This window comes from Pavona decussata, unplaced genomic scaffold, assembly GCF_977016875.1.
Source record: "Pavona decussata unplaced genomic scaffold, jaPavDecu1.1 SCAFFOLD_59, whole genome shotgun sequence".
NCBI classification, from domain to species: Eukaryota; Metazoa; Cnidaria; class Anthozoa; order Scleractinia; family Agariciidae; genus Pavona; species Pavona decussata.
The window spans coordinates 864,527-890,491 of NW_028145481.1; the positions used below are offsets into that span (position 1 = coordinate 864,527).

The 25,965-nt window shown below is 39.1% G+C and overlaps 1 protein-coding gene and 1 long non-coding RNA gene across 8 annotated transcripts in view; one reads left to right on the plus strand and one right to left on the minus strand.

The window, feature by feature from the left end:
• LOC146479308 (uncharacterized) overlaps positions 1 to 25,965 on the plus strand; it is a 43,821-nt gene extending 17,856 nt beyond the window's left edge. For 5 of the 7 annotated variants that reach the window (XM_085110975.1, XM_085110976.1, XM_085110974.1 and 2 more), the window contains 14 exons: positions 1,858 to 2,278; positions 8,352 to 8,549; positions 9,150 to 9,197; positions 10,626 to 10,646; positions 11,349 to 11,402; positions 11,866 to 11,910; positions 12,039 to 12,089; positions 17,016 to 17,069; positions 20,014 to 20,079; positions 20,182 to 20,247; positions 21,267 to 21,323; positions 22,153 to 22,887; positions 23,260 to 23,340; positions 23,786 to 25,965. In XM_085110975.1, coding sequence (XP_084967101.1) covers positions 1,858 to 2,278; positions 8,352 to 8,549; positions 9,150 to 9,197; positions 10,626 to 10,646; positions 11,349 to 11,402; positions 11,866 to 11,910; positions 12,039 to 12,089; positions 17,016 to 17,069; positions 20,014 to 20,079; positions 20,182 to 20,247; positions 21,267 to 21,323; positions 22,153 to 22,887; positions 23,260 to 23,340; positions 23,786 to 24,096 — 2,208 coding nt within the window. In that variant the 3' untranslated portion in view covers positions 24,097 to 25,965. Of the gene's footprint in view, positions 1 to 572; positions 594 to 1,857; positions 2,279 to 4,718; positions 4,891 to 8,351; positions 8,550 to 9,149; positions 9,198 to 10,625; positions 10,647 to 11,348; positions 11,403 to 11,865; positions 11,911 to 12,038; positions 12,090 to 17,015; positions 17,070 to 20,013; positions 20,080 to 20,181; positions 20,248 to 21,266; positions 21,324 to 22,152; positions 22,888 to 23,259; positions 23,341 to 23,785 lie in introns of those variants that run through there. The other 2 variants (XM_085110972.1, XM_085110978.1) reach the window with 2 other exon arrangements.
• On the minus strand, positions 4,973 to 5,802 carry LOC146479309 (uncharacterized). Its single transcript, XR_014864945.1, has 2 exons — positions 5,727 to 5,802; positions 4,973 to 5,689 (listed from the first exon to the last, which is right to left on the minus strand). It is a non-coding gene; the product is annotated as an uncharacterized LOC146479309 (long non-coding RNA).

A 25,965-nucleotide genomic window follows, 5' to 3' on the forward strand; every position in this document is an offset into this window, starting at 1 on the left:
GCAATGTATCAGCGTAACGCGTGACTCTTTTGTACCCTTCCCAGACATAAAAACAAAAAACTGATGAATTTAGACTGTTTAAAATGCAGAAACCAATTTGCTTTTAATTCTTGGAAGGGTAAAGTTTGCGCCTCAGCGACACGTAGCCTAACTTCAGTGCTGTTCAATTTGCGCTCAGGGATTCATTTACATCGGTTGAGAAGTTCCGTGGTTGTAAATTATACCTCTGTACTTGGATATTTCAACTTTCAATAGCTTTGCGAGACTACCAAGACTAAAAATACTTTTACTTCTCACTGCGCAACGCCAACGAACAGTGTTTTTATTCTTGTGAGGACAACTGGGCTGCCGAAAGTTAGTGCTGTGTTACCCACTTCTGAATGTTTCAAAATCGAAATCCGTCCATCAAGCAAGAAAAGTTGTTTTGGGCGAACGACAAACAGCTTAAATCCTCGAACAGATCGTGGTATTATTATAATTTTACAACAAACGGCATTGTTTCCACGAAAGGTTTTTTTAAACAGCGAAGTTTAGGCATCATTTTGTTAACAGTTCAGGGAATTTGTCATTGTGAATTTTATATCCTCATGGAGGTAGGTGACTTAACGCATAGTTAGTATCTATGCTTAACGGTAGCGGTAACTGTAGCTGTTGTCTTTATATCTTCTGGCGTGATAAATAATTTTTTTTAAATATTTTAAATGCAAATTTTGTCTCAGTTTTGAAATATAGAGGCATAATTTTGAGCAAAGCACGTGAAATCAAGGAGATGAAACTATGTCAACTAAGCGCTGAATTGAGCTAACGACTGGATGCATGCTCACAGTAATCTCTTATTAACTTCTGATAAACAATATGACACGATACACTTTTGTCCAATTCCTCATTTTGACAAGCAGACAAAGATTCCCCCCAGTTCAAATTAATTGTGCTGTTTATTTTGCTGTATGGCTATAATTATATATGTTTCAATATGAATATACATTATGTTACCTCAGAGTAGTGACTGAAGCTTACTTGTAACAGCTGCAAATTAACGGCCAAACTGCTGAGAAGTATTGAGAACCCCTTGCAGGAAAGGTTGATATTTTCAACGTCTTTAAGATGGATGCTCTTTGTATTCAAGTAGCCCTCTTTGGCCAAACGCAACGTGTGATTAAAATGCGAATGACAGAAAACTCCTGTCACATTTTTCTTCAGTGAGAAAAGCAACTTGAATTCGTTCAGACATTTATCATGATTTTCAACACCGCAATATTTGTTAAACCTAACCCAGCGATAAATAGTCGTTTGTTTCGACTGATTATCTGAAAACAGAATTTTTATTATGATACAATAGGATGCAAAAAGTGCAATTATTGACAACTTGAAGCCATTAGTTATAAGTGGGGTGGAGACCACAAATGGGAAGTGGTGTTCAGTAGATGGGCAGCGGGGTTCACACTTGGCTTGCGGAAATTTTCCTTCTTTAGTTTTGAGAATAATAAGAATACATTTGTGGAAAATAATTAAGGCAATAATAGGAACAAATTTTGAAATTCCTGGAATGATAGGTTAAATATCGCAATCCGAGCTTAGTCCAGCAGACATTTTGCCCGTAAGTGTGCAACAGTAGTTTCAGTACTTACTGAAAAAGCGGTTTGCAAGTTTGATTAGTTTTTCAAATTGCTGTCGCGTGATTTTGAAACCAGCTGTTACAGTCGAGTTTGACTGCTCCTGTTATACTATTTGAAACTTTTGTAGTTTGTTCTAGAAGTCAAGCTTTGGTAGAAATGTTAAAAGTATGATGTCCCTTACATAGTGTGATGTGTATCTATTAGTTTACTTTCTAACATGTCATCTTTTCTCTGTGCACAGACTTTCTCCGATCTTGAGCTCATAGAAGCAGCCAAAATGAACTGCGATGAGGTGCCAGGATGGCCGGACAATTTGCTGAGTAAAGCCTTGCTGTCTTCGGATGAGCCTCGTGATTCCATGGAAACAGATCCCAATCAAGTTGTCCCAGACTTGAATGGAAACGCCAGTGGTGCCCTTGAAATGATGACTGCCCCCAGCTCTGTTGGCTACTCTCAGGACGAGGATCATAGACGAAACAGAAGCAGCAGTCTCAGCTCTTGGAAGAGCTGTTCAAGCCTCACATCTGGCTATTTGTCAGATGAAAGTCAGACCAAGTCGCCATTGTTACTTATGGATGAAGAGTTGCCCTTATCACCGGATCGCACTCTCATAGACCTGGATGCTTCGTCTCCCTGTGTCCTGGAAACTCTTGGCCCTACAGGTAATATCGATTATAGCTTAACTCACAGTATCAAAATGCACATTCCCCCACTGCTCTCCATACAGTTGTTATAGTACAAGTTGGGAGAATTTGTTTGAACATCAGGATGTTATCTTAAAGGATCATTTCCCTCATTCGCATGACCTAGTACATGTTTGATCAAGTATTGGTATTGTAAGGAGAGATTATATTCTGGTCGGTGCGAAAATATGTGAACATTGATATCAAACGAATTGCGACTGCCAGCTAGTGCGGCCACCAAATTTCAGAACGGTTAAATGTGCGCTTGGCAATTTTTTTTTTTTTTTCACATTCATAACAGTCGATAAACCGGATGAATTGCCTTACAGCCGTGTTTGCAATGAGCAAGATTTTTTAGAATTAACAGTGCAGTATAGAGTTAAAACGTTTCTGTCAGTCCCCAAATGTAGTTGTTTGAGTAGGTAAAATTATGAAAGGTGTTCGCCATCGTGGTTTGAAGTGATAGCTGAGTTGAATCGTTTGTCTCACGATTGAGTCACATAGATGTGGATCGCACGTTTCGACCGCTATACTGCTGGTCTTCATCAGGCGATGGTACCTTGGTTTGCGTTGATTGGTGCGTTTCGATCCTCTCAAAATTAAAATTGTTTTGGCAGTTTAGTGGGCGGGGTGGGGGAGGGTACAATTGAACTCATTAGTAAACTTGGGCTGTTTGAGGAATAAAAAGTGCGTTTATTTGGTTCACATTAGGGTCACAATAAGTATTTTGAATGCTTAAAATAGAACTTCCTTTGAGGTATTTTCAACACTGACAGGAAGACGAAATGGTAATGCTGTTATCATAATTGATTTGAGCCCTAATTATAAGCAAGGTTAATTTACATTTCCATGCACCGAAGTCTGTCTGTAAACGATACTCGTTCACGGTTGTGGTATGCTTCCAAAAGAAAAGGACACGCTTTTCCAGAGACCAACTTTGGAGCTTCAGGATCGTTCATGTGCAATCATGTGCATGGGCGAAAAGAAATTGCATGCTCTTTGTATCGCGCCAACACCACCACTGCATCTGTAGTATAGCAGCGTATACGCACGTCTCTGTAGTTTGAGTGATTATGCACACTTAAGCATTTTATCCACAGCGGTAGTCAAAAGCTGCAACCAAAATAATTTCCTGAACAGATTTGACTTTGGCAGAATCGGGAAAGGCTTCAAGGTCTAAGAATACTCAAGTAATTACCTGGTAATCGAGAGATGTTTCGAGCCTGTGCAATAGCAAACATTCAGGATAGCAATATTATTAAAGTTTAAGCGTGTCTCACTTTGACGATTCCTGTTCGAAAGTTGATTAATCAAGCCAGCAGAATTTCTAATATTTTTTGAAACTCTTACGCTGTCAGAAAATAAATTTTATGAATGCAGAAAGAGGAAAGGTCAAGTAGCTTTTTCGTTTCGATTTTATCAAAATTTCAGTGCGACGCGAAGGATTGGGTGTGTTCAACCACGGTCGAATTTAAAGCAAAAATGGCATTGAAGGCAGCTTGGAAATTGTACGGAGCTTTAGCAATGAAGGATTTGGAAACCTATAATTCAAAGTTAATTAAATTGCTATCGACGACCAACCAGCTTGACAACTATGTTGTCATTTGTTGCAATAAAGAGGATCAGTGAGTGAGGCCGACTTCGACTTATACAACGGCTGGAAATATCGTGGTTGCTAGATTTTGAAGTTAAAATTTCAAGCAGAAACAAATTTTATGTTTTCTTTTCCCCCTTTTCCTTCCTTTACAACATGTGCAGAGACAATGTAAATTTGATGTTCGACAATTACGTACGACGTAATAATTCTACTCAGTAAATGTTTGCTCAGGGAACAACTATTATCAGACATTAAAAAATCGGCAAGCAACCGAATTCGTGTTTAACAAAGATCAGTCGTATGTCACTTGTTGTTAAAAATACATTAAAGAATATTAAACATTCAGTTTTCTTAGTTTTAGCAGTATCTTGATTTGTGTTTCGTGCGTATGTATCGCGAGAAACATGTTCGATGTTTACCTTCCCGTCAGTCACGTCTGTCTGAGCCTCATACGCAGGTGTCCCCCAGGCAGGCAATGTGTACTTGTCAAAATTCAATGTTTTTCCGTCCTTTTATTTTAAGCAAGGAAAGATTCTCCTATTTTCTGCGGATACTGATATGTCCGCCTGAAATGCTAATTCCATTTTAGACTCAGAAAGCGCTTTGGTTATTTGCACCACTCTCGACCAACCGACAATGGATTTACAACAGCTCTTTATTTCTTGCATTTTGATTGGCTCGCCAGCAGTCCTATTGTTTGCGGTTAGGAAACATGCTTGGAATGGTCTTCCTGTTTACAACGAAACCGTCGCCGATGTTCCAACTGAGCTAAAAAAAAAGCGTGAAATATCGAGTTAGCTTTAGGACGTTCTTTAGCCTGGATTTCAACGAACATTTGCAAAATATTCCTCTCAATCCAGGATGATTTTTCACGTCACAAGGTCCGTCGAATTTTTGCCCAGTTTCCTTTCGCTTTTCGGTGGTATCCTTCTTAAGGCTTCCGGTCAAAGAAGCCCTTTGTAGTAGAAATCCATGAACTCGTTTTGTCCTAAAGGTAAGTTATGATTTTCTTGCTAATGTGCAGACAACAGGAATCTAAACGCGTGAAGTATTATCCTTCTTTTCCGACTTTCATATCATCATGGTTTTTCGAAACGCCGCTTTGCAGTTCGATTTTGACACCAATTTTTAATAACTAGGTGTTTAGTTAAGCGGGCGCCAGTGCGCTCTTCGATCAGTCGCTTAGTGCTGACCTTTAATTTGCTGGCTGTATTAATTTCCGAGTTATCTTACTGACTGTACAACATGAATGATCCATAAAATAACATTTTCACTTAGCCTTGTCCAGGTAGTTCAACAATGCCGGGAACGTTTATACAAGAGAAATTAAGCCGCGGCTGTTAAACTGACTTAAACCGTAGTTTAGAAAAGCCTCGAATTATGCCCGAAAATGTACTGTTTATACGAAGGCTAGGCTCAACTAGTAACCAAGCTGCAGTGACTTAAATGTTATTTCAAAGCATTTATACGGTAAGTTCGCGACTTGCTAATCCGCAGCAGCTTGTTATTTCGCAAGTGTAAACGGCCCAAATCTTTTTTACTCAAACACCTTGGTTGTGGTACCCGGAGTATATCGTTCTTGGTTCTATTAAAGTACAACATCGCGGACGCCCGACTGCTTTGTTAATAGAACCGACAACTTTGTGTTTGATTTGGGGTCCCTGCATGAGGTTGACGGATAGGGCTAGTAAAAGTTTTAGTATACTTTGACAAGCTCTTTTCAGGATTCTTCTTTTCTGAAAAGTAATGTAAATGTATTGCTAGCTTAGCATAGCTGATTAGAAACGCCGGCACTAAGGCCGAACAATAGCTAGGGCTTTTTTTGACTACACTACTGATAACAATTTCCGGCAAAAGTTTAAAACACGAACAGTTTCTTGCAATTTTTCTTAACTAAACAGAAAAAAAACAGTAACAACGTTTTGCAAGTAAGCCTTCTTGAGCAGCCGATGAAAGTGCAGGCTGCGTCTTGATGTATCGGTATCGTATGGCACAGTGTGATGATTTCTGCTATTATAATTTTTTTTTGGGCGGTTTTTGCTGATTCTAGCAAATTCTAAATATCACCCGCTATTAGTTTTGAGATTCGTGTAGGAAAGTTGGTAGCATAAAATGTCACTTTTTTGAGAATCAATGGCGAGTGTACGCGTGCAGTGAATAACGCTGAATATTAAACGCTTGTCGGTGTGCTAGGCAATAATTTTTTATTCTGTGAGTGATATCCTCAAGTGTGACCATTCAAATGAAAGCTACTGAGCAGTACTTTCCTTGCCCACACTTCACGAAACGAAAACGCTCTCGTGAATAAACTGGACACTGTACAGTATATTAAGCACTCGAAACTCCATAATGGCAGTTTCAAATGGTTGTTTCACTGTTTGATAAATATATAGAATTATTTCGTTATCTCGTTGCTGTCATCAAACCTTTAATGACCTGATTTGATACAAACGGTTGTGATTTTCTGTTTATTATGCTGTACAAGGTGGTTCTAACTTTTGAGTCTGTGGATGAAATCCTAAAGTGTGACCATTCAAATGAAAACTACTGAGCAGTACTTTCCAATGGTGCTGTTTATTATGCTGTTCAAGGTGGTTCTTTCTTTTGAGTTTGTGGATGAAATCCTAAAGCGTGACCATTCAAATGAAGACTACTAAGCAGTACTTTCCTGTGGTGTTGTTTATTATGCTGTACAAGGTGGTTCTAACTTTTGAGTCTGTGGATGAAATCCTTAAGTGTGACCATTCAAATGAAAACTACTGAGCAGTACATTCCTGTGGTGTTGTTTATTATGCTGTACAAGGTGGTTCTTTCTTTTGAGTCTGTGGATGAAATCCTAAAGTGTGACCATTCAAATGAAAGCTACTGAGCAGTACTTTCCTGTGGTGTTGTTTATTATGCTGTACAAGGTGGTTCTAACTTCTGAGTTTGTGGATGAAATCCTAAAGTGTGGCAATTCAGATGAAAGCTACTGAGCAGTACTTTCCTGTGGTGTTGTTTACTATGCAGTACAAGGTGGTTCTTTCTTTTGAGTTTGTGGATGAAATCCTAAAGCGTGACTATTCAAATGAAGACTACTAAAGCAGTACTTTCCTGTGGTGCTGTTTATTATGCTGTACAAGGTGGTTCTAACTTTTGAGTCTGTGGATGAAATCCTAACTTGTGACCATTGAAATGAAAGCTACTGAGCAGTACTTTCCTATGGTGCTGTTCATTATGCAGTACAAGGTGGTTCTAACTTTTGAGTCTGTGGATGAAATCCTAACTTGTGACCATTGAAATGAAAGCTACTGAGCAGCTCTTTCCTGTGGTGTTGTGTATTATGCTGTACAAGGCGGTTCTAACTTTTGAGTCTGTGGATGAAATCCTAACATGTGACCATTGAAATGAAAGCTACTGAGCAGCTCTTTCCTGTGGTGTTGTTTATTATGCTGTACAAGGTGGTTCCAACTTTTGAGTCTGTGGATGAAATCCTAACATGTGACCATTCAAATGAAAGCTACTGAGCAGTACTTTCCTGTGGTGCTGTTTATTATGCTGTACAAGGTGGTTCTAACTTTTGAGTCTGTGGATGAAATCCTAAAGTGTGACCATTCAAATGAAAGCTACTGAGCAGTACTTTCCTGTGGTACTGTTTATCATTTTGTACCAGGCGGTTCTACCTTTGAGTCTATGGATGAAATCCTAAAGTGTGACCATTCAAGTGAAAGCTACTGAGAAGTACTTTCCTGTAGTGCTGTTTATTTTGCTGTAAAAGTTGATTCTAACTTTTGGGCTCCGGTCTGTTAATGGAATATGCTGATCAGTACTTTGCTCTAGTGCTGTTTAGTATGCTGGACAATAAGTGTTATTTTTGAAACTGTGGATATAAAACACCTATGCATAATCTTTTAGACAGAGGGCACTAAGCAATGCGTTAAAAAGGGTCCTTTTTGTTCCACGATGGCTTTGCGAAATGAAATTTCTATTCTTGTTTTTCTAACCGTAATGTAAAACCCACTTAAAAAAAATGCAAGCAAAACAGTAAACGGAAGCAGGCAAACGCGGAAACGTTTGGAAATGTCTTGGTTCTTACTTATTGGTCATTTTTTTTATTAACATGAACAAGTCATTTTGAAAGTGGTGTTTTAAAAATAAAGATATTTTATACAATAACATTTTATACAAGTGCACTGGAAAGGTCTGGAAATACTCTTGCTAATAGTTGAAGACTCAGTGGTGACGAAAATCTAACTTCTCCTTGCAATATCACTCAATCAATCAATCAATCAATCAATCAATCAATCAATCAATCAATCAATCAATCAATCAATCAATCAATCAATCAATCAATCAATCAATCAATCAATCAATCAAAATGATTGATTGCAACTCTCATTTGCGCTAACTGACCAAATCTCTTTTCAAAATGTTTTCCTGCTAATCCGGCCCTTGAATTGTTTGTTTCTGTTTCAGATGAAGTAGATTCGGGTGCAGATTGGATGATGTGCTCACCCTTTACCTGGACAAAAGCTCAAGTGCAGAGCTGGCTTAGGTGGGCATGGCAACATTACAACATCCCGGGCGAGTGTGACCCATCCAAACTGGACTTGACCGGTCCAGAACTCTGCGTGTTTACGTTGGAGGAATTACAAAGTCGTTCAGAACATGGAGGTTGTTATATTTTTAACTTTCTTTTAATTTACATCTTTTATACGAACGCAGTGAATATGACGCAGCTCATTAAGATTCTTCCTGTAGCTTGATGGTTTAGTATCCGATCGACTGGTGGGAAGTCAGATTTATCCTTTTTCACTCCCATACTCATGCCATGCTGAATACGATGAGACATTATTTTGAGATATTTGTTTCTCACACCGTACTAACACCTAGCGCTATCGTAACCAGTAAACCTGCAGCTTTCAAAATCTCTATTTTCGCTGGACCCTTATAACCTGCAGCTGCATTGTTTTTTAGGGCTGGTAACATTGTTCTGTTGTTCATTCTTTTTTCCTCTCGACCAACCATGTAAGACGTTGAAAACGGTGTAGCCGTTGCTCCATCCGGCGTAACCTATCAAAGGCCATGCAGTATAAGGGGGATTTTTTTAATTCTTGATGTTTCGGTAACCATTGTTCGGCAGATTTGTATTGATGTCGCGTATTGTTTTCAACACTGGTTTTACGTCATTTGATTATCCCAAACGTCTGCAATACTAATAAACAGCCAGTAAAGGTCACTGAATTTAATATTTTGTTTGTTTGGTTGTTTTAGGTCTTCTGTACGAAGCCTTCACCCAGTTGGATATTTCCCCATGGGAATGTAAGTACTTTAGCTGGAATTAGGCTCAACACAAATTGAGCCAAAATTTGCTGCTCAAAATTTCCAACCGAAACGTTTTTCCTGACATTAAAACCCATTCAACATTGAAAACTTCTGACAGCTTCATTCTTGTTGTGTGAGCATCTCAGTCTCGTGCTTCGGGAACGTTTCTTAGGGGAAATTCAGCAGTTTTACTTGGAGTGAGAGTATATACAAATGTAACACCAATTTACAAGGGAAATCCCTGGGAAGGAAAATTGAAGCAGTAGAAACACAGATGTAAGTAAAGCAATGAACCAATCAGAACTTGAATAGATCGAAACAGCGCCAAGCGCGGGAAAATACACACGAGTAAACCACGATTGTTTTTCTGATTGGTTGAGAAAGTGGCGCCAAGGTTTCAACCAATCACAGAAAACCAAGCCACAGACCAATATTCAGGTCTCTTGGGATTATGCCTGTTCTTAGGAAACCGCAGTGTTACTAGAGGCAAGAGACTGTCACGGGATTATCTCTTATGTTTTTTTTTATAAAGTAAACTTTCTGAAATCGCGAGTTTTTCACAATGGTCACATGCTACACTGATGTTCCTCGTGCACTAAACAAGACTGGGATTGGCCTCCTCGTGCGCCAAGCCCTTGAGTCGGTCACCCGGGATTGAAAATGTACACCTCTCATTACGGAAACATTTTGAAATACATCCAGTCAGAAAAAAGTACAGAAACAAACGTTGCTTTCTTGTTACTTTCACCAAAGTCAGCGAACCAGAAAAACCATGAACATTGTCACATCGCTTAATGGACGTCATCCTTTTCGGCAATCTCTGTTCCCCTAATTTTTTCCATGAAAAAATTCATTACTTTGCCCATTTGTGCTAAAACCAACAAGGAAACGACATTGTTCGGAGATTTGAAGCGATTAAAAATATCACCGAAGTGATAGATGTTTGCGAAGTGTGACGTCATAATTTACCTGAGTGACAGTGCAGTGCAGCTCTGCACTGAAAAGTGACTTTGTGGCTTTGTTAGAGGAAAAGTGGAAAAGGAATAGGATGAAAACAGAGTTAATTCGTACTGAAAGTTTTCCGCGATCTTTTCGTACATATTTTCGAATTCCCGCTAGCTTCTCAGTACGCACAGCATCAAGAATGGACAATCAAAATAAAATATCCTTGAATGTACCAATTTCTAGCTTGAATACGAGGCTTAGGGGAATAAATAAATAAATAGATAAATAAATAAATAAATAAATAAATAAATAAATAAATCTGAACCTCAGAGTAATTCCCCTAAGCCTCCTAGCCAAGTATGAATTTTAATTTATCCATATTGGTCTATTCGCCAATACGGCTGATTTCCCTTTCTTTCATATAATTAAATAAAAATCCTGCCAAAAACCAACGTTTTTTTCATTTTCTTTCCTTTCCAGGGATCAGTACCTTCCGTGAAGGTGAGTTAACTTTATTTCTTGAAAACTTGGCTTACCATGAATCATCGGGTCGAAAGAACACTTTTTGTCTACAAAACTCAGAGTACAGTAATGCTGAACTGCCTGTGTTTAAAGTGATTCATCCTCTGGCAGATTGAGTGATTACACTCATGACAATAACGCTTTATTTTCTCTTATAATCAGTGTTTGGTGGCAGCTGAAGTAACCGTTTAACAAATGTAGGTTAGCCAAACTAAGAAGCTTCCAAGGAATAAGTCAGGATCAACCAACGAGAACTGATTAAAGCAAAAACTTTAGAAACCGAATCTTATTCCCCGAATTTTCGACGTACTGTTGGCTTTCCGAAAATCCCAGTTCTTTAAACGAAAACAAAAGGGGTTAGTTTTTCAGCATTACGAAAGTTTAAGGTGACCTTTCGCTAAGGAAACCACTAGTCAGTTTTCATCCCCGGGTTTTCATCTTAATTTAATCAGAATTTATGAGGCGGATACATGATGTATTCTTAACAGATTTTCCACCGGAACGAGTCGTTGGGTTCCCCCTGAGTAACTCACTGGAAATCATAATCATTCTGGGCAAATCAACTTGTGTTTTATTCATTCATAGCGAGTATGACGTTCCGCTATAAAACAGATACCACTATATTCGTAATTTTTTTCAAGAAATCATTTTCATTGTCTGTTTCTGTTCCATTATTTTTAGGAGAATTTGACGTGTCAAGTGACGCGATCATCAATGATTTTCTTGCTAGGCAAGGTAACTGTAGCTTTAAAAACTTTACTGTGATGTTGTGCAATTAGTTACGGTGCAAGACTCAAATTTACCATGGTTATGCTTTTTTGTACTCAAGCCAAAGAGATAGAGGTGAGCTTCCAAGATGACCAAAATTTCACAATCGGCAACTCCCCTTCACTTTCGGTTCAAGGCCGGGTTCGACTGCAGAAAATGTCTGCGGAACTGAAATCAGTAGGGAAAACTGAGATATCACTTGGAACCTGTCAACGGGCCTTCCTATGACAAACTCATGCCCTATTTACGAATTTTGATCGAAAAATTAATTTCTTTATCCAAGTGGGCCAAACCGAACAAATTAGCTTTCATCTGTTTTCCCCAGTTGCTTCTTTCACAGACCTTATAGTGTAATGCGAATCAGTGAATCCAAGGTGAAAGTAAAACAGTTGATCACTTGGATAAACATAGCATGTTGCATCTTTTTCAGATCCCCTTTTTCCAAACAGTTACCTCGATGAGCTTGCTAAGCAAGGTAAAACACATTTGTTTAAAAACTAGTTTGATTTTCCCCTTGCCATTGTGGCTTTCTTTTCTTTTTTTTTTTCCAAAAGGTTATTTCTCTTCTGTAAGAAATGATGTTTATCTCTTTTTTTTTTTCAGACCTTCTCGTTGAGTTACCCGTCATTGATTGCAGTTGCAACATGGGCAATGGTGAGTGAAATGTTTGTTAAATATCAAAAGTGAAACTTAACAGTCTTGCCGCTAAAAAAAGCCCTGTTACCCTTGAATTCGAGATTGAATTGGAATTTAGAAACCTCGGTTATTTAGGAGGTAAGAAGACCGAGTTAAGGGTCACGTCGAACTTGGTGCGCGTGCGTAGCTGGTCCTTACATTTGCAGCTAAGTTCGGCTAGAAGTAAACAGGAATAGTGCTACTTATCAGCCTGGATTGGCTGCTACTGAACTGTAGAGTTTCGGCAAGTTTGTTAAAGAATACCGGCGACAACATTCTGGGTTGAGAGACGATTTAGAGCAATTTTCTTGTCTTACGAAACAACGCGATAAGGCAGTGACCAAACCGACCTCGAAACACCGACCCATCGATCTTCTCACCGAAATTCCGATCGAGAGTCCGACGCGTTAACAATTACACTGCTTGAAGAACTTCAAACTGCTGGAGAAAACGGAAAAAATCCTTGGATTAGGGACGAAAATCTTCAACAAAATCAATGCCGGCCAGGCTGAAAACTCACTAAATAGCGATTCTCGTTTCCAGCCTTCCTCGGTGTTTTCCATCACGTCCCGCGTAGGACAAAAAACTGCGAGCAAAATTTTGTTTTTAGAACACAGACCTTTTTCATAAATGGAGGCCGATTTATTATTCTTTTCAATATATGTTAATTAGCCCTACTAACCTCATTTCAGAGTAAAAATTCTTTTGAATTTTGCACATGCTGACGAGGCTAGTAGGACTAATTTTCATGAAAACAAAACAATAATTTATCGGCCGCCATTTATGAAAAAGGTCTATAGGCGCTATCAGTTGAGAGCTCCGTCTTCAACGCAAACTGACTCTACTTTTTCGCGCGATGAGTTGAACATGAAACTGGCCCAGTTTTTGAAGTTTTTTTTTTTTTTTTGTAAAACCGCATCATGCCGTGATCTTGGCGTACATCCATTGCTACAGTGTAAGGATAACTATTGTAGTCAAAAGGTTTGCGTTTTTCAAATTTGCGGGGATTGCTACCGAAGCTGTAGTCGAAAAATTAACGGCTTGTCACCGACTGAATCTCGCGAAATTTTGGGTCCATTATTTGACAGTTGAGAGTCAAATTGCATCTTTAAAATATAATCATTTTTTTTTCCAGAGTGGCAGGCCAAGGCTTGTAATCGGCTCGTGACCCTCACAGTTGGTCAAGACAGTGCAAATACTGATTAAAAATTGAAGTTGTCGGTCGACTAAGCAATTTAATCCGGATACTCTGTTGTCTAAATGTCTATCCGTTTAAGTTTTTTTTTTTGGAATTGCTGAACAGCTTTCAGCAATTTAAGCAAGGTCATACATTTTTCTTTCACTGTACAAACCGACCTTGTACAACATAGTAGTCAGCATCACAAGATGAGAGTACCACTGAACATTTTTATTAAATTTAAACAGCATAACAAACAGTATCACGGAGCCGGAGTACTGCTCAGAAGCTTTCATTCAAGCGAATGCTCGCACTTTGATATTTCATCCATGGACTCAAAAGTTAGAACCACCTTGTACAGCATAATAAACAGCACTACAGGAAAGTACTGCTCAGTAGCTTTCATTTGAATGGTCACACTTTAGGATTTCATCCACAAACTCAAAAGTTAGAACCACCATGAACAGCATAATAAACAGCACTACAGGAAAGTACTGCTCAGTAGCTTTCATTTGAATGGTCACACTTTAGGATTTCATCCACAAACTCAAAAGTTAGAACCACCTTGTACAGCATAATAAACAGCACTACAGGAAAGTACTGCTCAGTAGCTTTCATTTGAATGGTCACACTTTAGGATTTCATCCACAAACTCAAAAGTTAGAACCACCATGAACAGCATAATAAACAGCACTCACGGCAAGTACTGCTCAGTAGCTTTTACTTGAAATATTCATCTACAGACTGAGAAGTCTAAACTATGACCTAGCATTTCAAAACAATCTGTGACTCAAAGTCTGATCACGGCTGGGAGGTCCGGACAAGATTGATACTACTGATGAACTTGACCTAAGTTATTTATGGCTTCATATGGCGGCTCACAAGGAAGTAGCTCATGCGTATGTCAGGCGTTTAATTTTCAATATCATGCACACCGGCATGTGTGAACAAATAGGCAATGAGAGTCGTTCATCGCCCTGTCTTCATCAATTTTCAGCTTGTGGCGAGAATACGCGCGTAGTTTTCCTCATTCGCGGGCGTAATGGCCGTGGTGCGTCACGTCTTACGATTTTTGAGTGGAGGAAAAGATTGTCTGTTGTCTAGCCACAAAACCATCTATTTTTAAAACATTTCCTAAATCTGTTTCTCCGTGTTGGGTGATCAAAGGAAAATACGAGAAAAAATGTCTTGCATGGCTGTGACGTCAGTCGAAAGTGGGAAAGAGGCCAAAACCCCCGCGATTGCGCGCGTTGAGCTCGATATCTTACGCAATAATTGGCGTAATATAAAGGTCGCATTTGCGGAGGAAACGAAGGAATAAGATAGTTTTGAAATGCCTTGCAAAGTTTACGATTTTCCGCTATGCATATTCCTTGGTCAACATAATGATGTAATTTTCCTTGTAGATTCGCCTCGGAGTCAAAGCCTATCTCTCTGGTCTCTCTGGCTTGCCAAATTAAATTTATAAAATGATAATGTAAAACGTTATCAGATAGGCTAAAAAAATATTCTGGAATATTTTATCTGCTCCAGATAAGACAAGAGACGTTTGAACCTTGATCAAGTGTTCGAAAGTATAGCGAGGAAAAGCGCGCTGAAATCGAACAAAGAATCGTACTTTTTGAAACGAGGGTTCTCAATCGTTGTTTGACAAAGATAGATGAGTGAATAAATCGACTGTTCTTTGAGCACCTGTCTACTGAGTAGCCCAAACGTGTCAGTTTCCGCATGGTTTATTTCCTTGTCGATTAAGATTGCAGCACGTATATTGATTGCTTGCTGCGCAAAATCTCTCACGTGACATTGTCGTCTTTAACTTGAAACGCGCGTGGGAGTACAAGACCCGCCCTAGTGGATTTCATTTACAAACCAAGCCGAATTACAATCTTCAAGATATCAATGGTTTCAGCGCAGCGTCTTTCGCAAAATACTCCTGTCGAAATATGGATCTGTTTCGCGGCTTCTCGAAGACATTCTATTCCTGCTTTGCTGCCACGAATCTGTAAATTCAGTGTAATAATTAAACTTCAGCCGCACCAAACAACCAGAACAACATTCCTTTGTTTCCGCAAGGATGCAGAACGCGTAGATCTTTGCCTTGTGACACTTCCGGGTGTAGTGGATTTCGTGTCATTTGAATCGCTTTTTTCCCTCACGGACATGTTTTAGTTCGCCCTTCTTTATCCTATTTGCCATTTTGATCCGCAATAATCGTTTGGTTACCAAGAAATCTTCGGTTTTGAATTCGAATTACTCGGGCGAAACAAATTACGAGATCGCTTATTTAAAAATGCAAATAATCCGTTCGCGAACTACGTAAAGCAAGCAAACGTGAAATTCGAATCTCAAATGACCTCTCAATTTTGCTTAGACGGGAGGAGTACTCGGGGATTTTTATTTTCTATAATTTTTTATTCCCTTATCTTACCGAAAAGCGCTAATATTTCGCATTTTGTCAGAACAGGTGCTGGCAAGACTCTAGCTTTCAGCGTGAAAAATTGAAATAATTGCTTGCGATACCCGGCAGTCTGAATAGGTTTTTGACTCTCCCTCCCCTCCCCTGTGAAAATGGATTATAATCTACAGCATATTTATCGGTTTGTCCGTGCTTTTGCTCCTGCATGTTGATTCAGTAATAAGCGACCTTTCCGCTAACTGTACAAAGCTGGAAATGCCCTATTACTGCTCTTTACGGATATTTAGCAAGGAGAAAAAGAAAAGACGTCGGCGAAGAGGTAAATCTAGTCGACATGAATGATAATATCTGGCGAGTATTAGCTAGGATTGTTTGCGTGAACTAGCCCTACGATAATTTGAACTTTTATGATAAGTTATATTTACTGTTAGCCGCCGTTCATTACTTTCGTTTGATGAAAGTGTTAAGGCTAGAATTTTAATTCACAGCTTGTTGTTCGCTCATTCCTCGCTTAGCGATTTGCAGCCCGCGTCTACGATGACATTTCGGGAGCCAAGAAGTGAGTTAGTGGTGTTTTTCAACTGACCAAAGCTTTGCTTCCTCGTCGATTTCGCCTCGGAAGGTTCTTGCCGTTTTCATAGGGTCATTTGTGATTCGAGTTCCAGCTGACGAGCCCAAGTTTATCGTGAAAATTCGCTTGTTATTCTACCACAGAGGGTCACCTTCTGTGGTCTTGTTATCGCAGAACTGAAACCAGCAAGTTGTTCGTTTCCGCGCCGCAAACGCGCCATATATGCCGAGACGAAGAGCAAGCGCTGTCTATCGCTATTTTTAGCTTGTACGGGAAAGCGCTTCGAAAAGTTGAATGATACAAAGCTTTTTATTGTTTCACAAGGGCTAATAACCTTCTAGGATGAAAATTTAGCGATGAATTAGGGAGCTGCATGTGTTACCATGTTTTAGGTTTCTATGTCGGGCGGTCTGTATCGACAAAACATCATACCATCGGAGATCATCAGCTCGAAATATTTTCATACGCGTTTCCGCAACTGTGCGCAGTGGATTGCATTTAATGGCGTGTAGAAGTCTCCTAAAAGGCCGAATTTTTTTTAATTGCGATTAATTTTAAGTTATGTTTGAGTAACACTGTGTCCAGCCTGGTTTTATACCGAATGCTTTCATTTGCTTTCCGCTTTGCGGGCGCTATGGTTTCAGTCGGGCATTGAAATGAACTAGCACGCAAGGAAACTACAACAATTTCATCATTTTCGCTAAACTATGTCAAGTTTTAATGCTGGTATATTTCTTTCAGACTCAATCCCCGAACAAAATGAAGAATCTGCTGTACCAGAAGGAGACGAAAGAGGTAAGTTGGTTATTACCGCTATTCGAACCAAAATTTTTTTCGTCACGTAGCGAGTGAGCGAACGGGGTTAAATATTTCCGGGAGCAAAAACAGCTCTCTCGAAGCTTCTTCCGGGAGCGTATTAAATGCGGACTTCTCTTTGTTTGCTTTTAAGTTATAGGCGCTCATTATGGTTAAATGGCCGTAGTTAACTGACTCTGCTTGTTTTCGCTTAGGGTATTTTATAATTTCTTTGTGTTGAAACCACAAAGGAGATAATTTTTTCTTGGCTGGTTCGCCTAATTATTTATGTAGCAGTCCTTTGCTATTCATCCTGGTTCCTAGGTAACTAAGCCAGGTTCAATATATTTTCAGCAGACGAAGATACCGTTATGCATTCGCCATCGAGGACAGCGTTTTCTTCCTAGTTTTAACGGTTAAATTCTAGAAAAGTTCAGCAGGAAAGATTCATGGGACGATAAGAACATGATAATGGCTGACTTGCATTTGCATACATTTCTCAATCGCTTCGCACAAAACACACACGTAAATAGAGCGCTTTCTTTGAATTTCTCAGGTTTTGTGGCTAAAATTACCATTTATCAATTGAGGAACAATCGTTCATTGGTGATATCGGTGTTGTCTGTGATTGCAAATGAGTCAGGTGGCTGTGCAAAACTAATACTGTACTCACGAGCTCTTATTATCAGTTGACGAACTCTCATTTTACGAGACGTAAACACGAGACACTTCCTTTTGTACATAAAGCTATTACTTAAACGTCACAATACTGTTTCAGTATTTTAAAGCGTTTTATTGCGAAGCACGGAACTAAAATACAATCAAGTAAGCCAACGTATTAATACAGCACGATATCAAAACACATTTTGCAGTTATATTTGATAACATGCAAATACAACGTTTTTGTTTGTCCGAATATTCAGAATTCAGGAAGAGAACTTTGAGGTTATGAAATATTTAAAACTCTTTTCAATGCAAATGTAATGTACCTCTGCAAGCTCAACAACGGTTTACAAGTTTACATTTAACGATTTTTGCTCGTGAACGAAATAAAATACACTACGATATTTTTACTGTTGGTGGACATTGCTAATATTCCATCTCTGATATTATTTTGTCACAGGTTTTTGTTGGTCGATGGAAGTTTGTTAATGACCATCAATGGCATTTTTCCAGACATTTTTTTTCAAGTCAAATTTGTGTCTCTTGACAAAAAAAAATATTTATCTCGATACACCACAAACACAAACTTAAAACTTGACCTTCGAAAAGAGACATTGCAGATTTAGCTCCAATTCCTTGTCATTTTAATGCATAGCATTAGCTGGCTAACATTGCAAAGCGTAAACTAGATTTAAACAAAGCTCTTGCATATCAAAAGCTACTTGAAAACGTCATACAAAGGATAAAAAGGCTTAGCGTTTACATCACAAAGCTTTTTTCTTGCCCTTTTGGGGCTTCTAGTTTCCATGGTACATTTTATCAGTTTAGTAAATGTTTTTTTTTATGGCCTTTTAGGACTCCTAAATTACTTCACTTAAAGCCGACGAAGAATTATATAACATATACCTTTTTCATTTTGCTATGTTTTTTTTTAGTTAATGCAGGAGTTCCCAGTTAATTTGTAATTTTTATAGCTTGAAAAGCCCACAAAGAATTATTTCAAATATACCTTTTTATTTTCCTATATATTTTTAAGTTGTGTATATTTCTATAGCTTAGGGCTATTTTTCACATTATATGTAAAAAAAAAGGGGGGGGGGGTTATTTTTACTAAGGAGGAATTTGACTGCATGCTGTGGTTGACACAAATTAGACAATTGACCTTGCACGAAGATTGTGTGGTACATGTAAACTGTCAAAACGCCCTTCTGATAAATGCAGCATATTTTTATCGAGCTGAACTTTCTCTTGCCAATAGTACCTATGTGATTCTGCCCTCATGAATAAATTTTGCAAGAAATTGGCTCTTTCTGTTTTCAGACAGGTGGTCAGGTCATGAATTACGCAACATTTATTCAGGGTTAAAAATTAAATTTCATTATTTCCCAAAGCTTTCTTACCGCCCTTGTTATAAAACTGAGCACGTATCGAGCACGTATATGCGTTTTGCTTAAGCTTTTTGTTTAGATCCCGAAAATACCCGAAAGAGAAAAGACTGACTCGTTATGCAGGATGTTAAAATGATGTTTAATCGTAGATTTTTTTAAACAACTTTTTGTCGATTTTTCAAACTAAGACATTCTTTGGTTAACATAATTTTTATGATAATTCCAGCATGTCAAATCATTTATTCATGAATCGAAATTGCCGTTTGTTGTACCGACGAGAAAAAACGAAAGCCAAAGCGAGTGAAAACAAGTGTACCAAAAGAAGTTGTGTCTTTTTAAAGTGTCTTTTTGAATCCTGAGTTTTTCGCTATCGAAATATACATTTGCAACTTAAGTTATTAACCAAGCGGTAGTTTCAAAGGGTTAAATGGACGAATATTTAATGTCTGCTTCCTTCAGGGCCACTTCACAGAAGGTTTGAGCTGATGTTAGACCGAGAGGCAGACAAACGAGCCACCAGCTTGTTTGTTGGGCTCTGGAATTTGTCACGAAATACTAATTGCGTGACAAACCTCTCGTCACATGATTGGTCCAGAGCAATATACGTGAATGTCAGGGTCATTGGACTTCCCTATTATCAAAGAAGCGTTTGTCCACAAAACACTTTTTCGCATCCATAAACAAACACTAAATAGTTGAAATATTTTTGTTTAAAATCTTTACTATTCTTTACAACTATTTGTATGCAGTAAAAATCAAGAACCGTGAGATTTTTCTTGAACGCAAACGAGTTTTGTTTTAACCTTAAAGGATGCTGACCTTTCAGGAGTGAAATGATGTTCAAACCTATTTTATTTCCTTATTTCAAACATAAACGTGTTTGTTCCTTGCAGTTGAGAGTGCAAGTGGCGAAAAAGACACATCAATCTCAACGATAAACCCATCAAGTAATTCTTTTGGTAAGTTGATAATTTGCCATACAGAGATGCATTGGTGTGTAAATGTAAAAACCTATTACTAACTTGGGTCTGTTTATTTCATTATTTGTTTGTTTTCTACAGCTGACGGTGCCAGCGGCGAAAAAGACACATCAAACCAAGCGATAAGCTCATCGAGTAGTGCCTCTGGTAAGTTGTCAATTTGCCCAAGTCCGCAAATTTAAAAAGCTATTACTTGGCTTATTGAAACAGCCACCCTTTTAATCAACCAGGTGTTTTTAGATGTTGGGAGGGTAGCCCGTTTTGTTTTACGTTTTGCTTCTTTTTTTTTTAGAACGTCGTAGAAGTTACGCGAAAACCTAAAAACGCAAAAAGAAACGATCTTCTGACGGATTTGCGTGTTCTTGTCTCTGTATTTGGGGGCGGGACCTTTTTAACATTTCCGCGTCCTCAAAACCATTTTCCTTCGTATTCCTGACTTAATCTACCGCTCCTTATTCACCTTCATGTGGCTTATTTTCACTTGGTTAGCACAGCATCCCGAGTAGGGTGTTTTCTGGAGCTTTACATAAATTTTAAGCAGAAAAAATGACTTTGAATAGCATGACTAAAGCCGCGCACAGTTCGCCGAGCAAACGACCTGCTGTGCTGTCCGTTATAATTGAATGGGAAAGAAAAATGAAGGCATCGCATTCCAAGACTCCTTTGTTTCATACCGACCCCTGAGGAGATAATAATTATGTAATAATAGAAAAAAATTACCATTTATGCTGTTATATGCACGCGACGCAAGGCCTGATCAGCGTATTACTAAGGATGCAAAAGTAGTTTTATCAAATTTTCTCAGCTTACCACTTCAAAAAATACACTTAACGTAAAGAATCTCGTAAGAAGGTACTGCTGAGTAACTCTATGTACATTAAGGTTTAGGTTCATTCACATGCACAGACAATGATTATGATCACTATGTACGCCCACGGCTGCTAAACTGCGTACTAAGTTTTATTTGAAAGGGAACTATTGTGCATTACATCGTAACAAACAGCTTCTCTTAAACTACTGCTCAGTAGCTTTCTTTTAAATTTTTAGTCAATTCGTGATATCATCCACAGACGCAAAACCTGGAACTGCCTTTTACAGTGCGACTAATAAACAGTATCGAACGTAGACGCGTCAGCTTAATATTCCTTTTGACTCTCTTTCTTCAGCTTCGTCCAAGGATCACGTGTCTCTGGGAGGTGGTCTACGATCGAGGCCACAACCGAGTAAGTAGTCTCTGATGTTTACAGAACTCCTCCCCCCCCCCCCACCCCTCTTTTTTTTTTAATGAGCACTGTTCTGGAACCTTCGTGTTTTGATGTAAAAGAAGTCACCAGACTGTTTTGTTGCTGTAACAATAAACAGAGCAGACATGATGAAAGCAGCTGTTTATTGAATCTGCTAATTCACCCGCACGTTGTAAATTCCAAATAGACATTCGCTTTTCGTTGTGTACGCAAGACATCCAGCAAAACAAACGAGATCACAAACAGATGTTTGGCACCGCTCAAATGCCTTGCAATAACTGCTTAACATGTCCCTTATGCTCTGTTGGTGCACTGCATGCTGGCTGGTGCATCAGAATAGGCCATTTTCATGATGGCGTCATTTTACTACAACTACCAGAATTCATTTCGATTTCGTTTTCAAATGTAAATTTTGTAATCCCAGTGGACAACAAAGAACAATAGCTCTAATTAGCATGAGAAAAGAAAAACCAGAAGGATTGTGGTAGTTGTAGTAAAATGACGCCATAATGAAAATGTCCTAATATGATGGCTCGAATTTAACTGCTGTCATCTTGTTTTCTTCCCCCGGAGAAGAACCTTTGCCCCAGTTTATCTCTTTGCAGCGAGTTTATTTCACCCTTTAAGGCCCAGAAGTGACCTGCAAGTCATGAAAATACAGCAAATGTTCATAGTAACACTCTCCTCCGGGATGCGAGGAGATCAGTAACACTCGTAGTTTCTTCATACTGCAGAATCCATGTTGCCCTATGATGGCCCGTATTCAGTTTTACTTTTGTGTAACACTGCTTATCGTTTCTCCTTTTAGCGTTCCCGCCGAATTACCCCAGATATCCATCACAGCATTCAGCACAACAGAGTGCCACAGTCAATGGATTCTGCGCCTCTCGTCTGTGGCCGCCAAACGGGTGTTTCCCTCCCTGCGTTCCGCCACCGATCAACGGTTTCCCGCATCCGCGACAACCCCATCGGGGCCTCCTGGAGCTACAGCGGAACCGCGACCTTCCCCCGGTTCCCCCGCTCATCAAATCCCCAGACCTCCCGTCTCCTACAAGTCCCATGGAGAACTTCCCTCAGACACCACTTCAGACGTTGTCGTTCGCAGCTAGCTTGTTCGCGAAAAGTGAAGCCATGTTTGACGTTTTGTCTCCCGAAGAACGCGTGACGCGGGGCGGGCTTTATGACGAACCTTTCTCTGCTGGTAGTTCTTTTGAAAACGGACTCAGTTCACCACCCGAGCCCAAGAAACCCAAACTAGAACCGGGCACGCTTGCTCCGCACACTAAGGTACCAATGAATGGTGTCCCTCCGCCTCTAAAACCGTCACCAGGCGAACCACAAGTGCCATTCCCCGGGAACCTTTCCCCGAAGTCTTGTGCTGACAGCGATTTGGACAAAGAGGAGCGAATGTCACCATCACCACCGGCATCCCCCTTCATGAATGGCGGGTCACCCTCACAGAGAGGATGCGACTCGCCTGTAACACGCAGGAGAAACAGTTCCAGCTCAACAGACTCCGGCACAGAGGCGGACGCTAAAGATGGTGAGCTCAGAAAAAATAAAATAAACAAACAAACAAAACGAAAACTCAAATTCTTCTTTGTGATAAATTAAATAACTACTGGTCAGTGCTTCTCACGCAATCGCTGCTTTGCAAACACAGGACTGCACAAAACATGAAGAAAGCAAATTAGAAATACGTCTCTGAAGGAGACGGATTTCACGCGCGGTCCTCGCGTGTTTCACCCGCTTTATGAGACAAATAACAGCCAACTCGGGGTTTTTTTGTCGCAGGCATTAGAATTCTTGAAAATTACTCCATAATGTGATATTTTGTCACATTTTAATGTGTTTTAGTTTTAGTCTGGATTGAAATCCTGATAGAATTTTCGATTGTTTATTCCTATCTCCTCAGCTAACCGTATTCGAAGCGACTCCTCGTCTGTTCAAGGTACAGGTTCGCCAGGAGCGAAGCCCCGCGTCGGGAGAAGAAAGCGTAAGTGATTTTGGATTTTGATCAAGTCGTGCCTTTAAGCGATAGTTTTGATATTTTCAAACGGAGAAGAAATATTTCGTTATCAATCTGTGGTTCCCTGTAAAGGCAACTGTGTATGAAAGGAAACTGTTTTCATAAGAATGCTTTCATCATTATCAACAACAACAAGTGGATTTATTAGACTCATAAGAAATTACTCTCTTTACACTTAATACACAATAGCTACTACAAATTACAATAAATTACAACATATTAGGGATTACAGCAGATGCTTAATTCGTTTTGTTAGCACCAAGAGTTTCATTCTGTTTGTTTTATTTTAAATTAAAATTGACACAAAGGGAACTGCCACCATCATGATGATGACGATGATGATGCTACGTTAACACCCCTAAGTCCCAGAAGCCTATAAGTTGACTGTATGTCTGTATGTCTTTATTTACAGAAACAAGATCCTTGCACTTGTGGGAGTTCCTCAAAGAACTTCTGGAAAACAAGGACACGTGCCCGCGATACATCACGTGGATCGAACGCGAGGAAGGAATCTTCCGACTCGTGAACTCGGGTGCGGTGGCTAAGCTCTGGGGTCAGCGAAAGAACCGACGAAACATGAATTACGAGAAGATGAGTCGTGCTCTTCGGTACTACTACGAACGAAAGATTCTGGAGCGAGTCCCTGGTCAGCGACTGATCTACAAGTTTGCCCCAGATACGATGAAAGAGTGTAACTTTAGCTTCATGAAAAAAGATGGCTGACAAGTATTGTTTGGTGATTGAAATGTTTTTATATGTAGGTTAGGTTTTCTTTGACTTTGTGATTTTAAACTTGCTGGTGACGTCCATGGTTCTTGACCAATCCTCTCCAACATCGGGAATCTGCGTCATTCACTAAACATCAGGGACCTGTCAACTTTAGCTGCTTAACATGATTACTACGGTTTCGTGGACAAAAATTGTCAAAATATGGTACTTTGTATTTCTACTGAACTGTGAACAGAAGCTACCGAAAAGTTTGCATAAGTAACGTCGGGTGATTCGAAGGGTCATTTCCAGCACTGTTCCGAATGTATGTGAAAAACACTGCACTGGTCAAATGCCTGGATGTCCCAGCTTATAAAAGTTTACATCCCAAACATTTTCTGACATCTGATTTTTGATTGGTTGGGTAACTATAACTCGCATTTTCATAATCCTCTAATCACATCCAAGCTTCAGGATTTGTTTGGGATATACGTCACACAACACTGATAATTCTATAAAACTGTTATTAATTAATGAAATGGTTACCCAGGCAACGAATCGCCGTCTACTTCATAAAAAAATTGACTTGTCTGGAAAGGTTCATTTCTCGATCGGAGGTATAGAAGAAATAAGAAGGTATTGTCAAGCTGAGGGAGTTAAAAATAAACAACAAAACAGCGCTCTTTGGAAGCGTTGTCTAAATCAACACTTTACGGCGGTAAAGGTCTAAAGAATCACTATTTTTGCGTCATTATGTATCAAAGGTTTCATATTTACCGTATACGTATGCTTTTGTTACTAAAGTGTAATATAGTACTTTTCAAATTCCGTATTTCCACTTATTGATTGGCTTATATTGCAAGTAGGAAGAAAGGAAGCGGTTTGTATCTTCCTTTCAGTAAACGAAAACGTAGTGCCTAAGCCATTTGCGATTTCTTGGTTTACACAAATGAATTCTTTACGCTGTTTTAGAAAAGCAGTCATATCGAGGCCATGAACCCGAAAATTAATGACTAACACAAATCTTGTTTGCCTGGATTGTTGTTTAGCAGTCGCACTGGAATAAACAAAACAGCGACACGGGAACATTTTTTCTCAACACTTTTCCCGCGCTTGGCAGAGTCAAGTTGATTGGTAAAATGCAACAAATGTGGCTTTGCGAATTGCGATAGTCTTTGAAAGACCAGTTTACTAGCTTTCGAAAGTTTCCTTTCCTGCGAGATCTACAAAATTGATCCTTCTTTTTATTATTTGATTAAACGTGGGTTCATGGACTTGCTGTGCTTTTGTGGTGCTATACATGCCAGTAGTTTTGAAAATTATACACGAGGGAAGGTTTTTGGGTCCAAAAAGTATACAATGTATATTTCAACGTGGACGTGTCGTGTAACACACACAAACCACACCGAGGCGTTTCTAAATTGGATGTTTGTCTTGGCGAGAAAAAAATATCAACGGGAAAAAAAATTTCATTTTAGACGAACATTTCCCAAGAGAAAGAGGTGTAAGCAATTTAAGCTGTGTTAGTTACACCCCTTTATTTTAAATACAAACTGGTTTAGGCGGTTGTGTGTTCGACAATTTGTAAGGTAAAGGTTTCATATTAAAGAATTATGAGTTCCTTATGAAGCAGGAAGTTTTTTCTCCAAGCCAAACATCAAATTTAGATCATTGTACGAAAAATTTAGCGTTTTTTCATTGCAAGTGAATATTTCACTTTCGATTTTCAAGCTATACCATTCATTATGCATAGATTATTGCTTTTTTTTTGATCGTGTGTACCGGCTACCAAGTTTTCTTCACAAATTAAACAATGTTTTAGCCTGGTTAGAGTATATTTTGTATGAAAAAGTGACTGTTTTTAATAAACACTAAAAAAGTTTA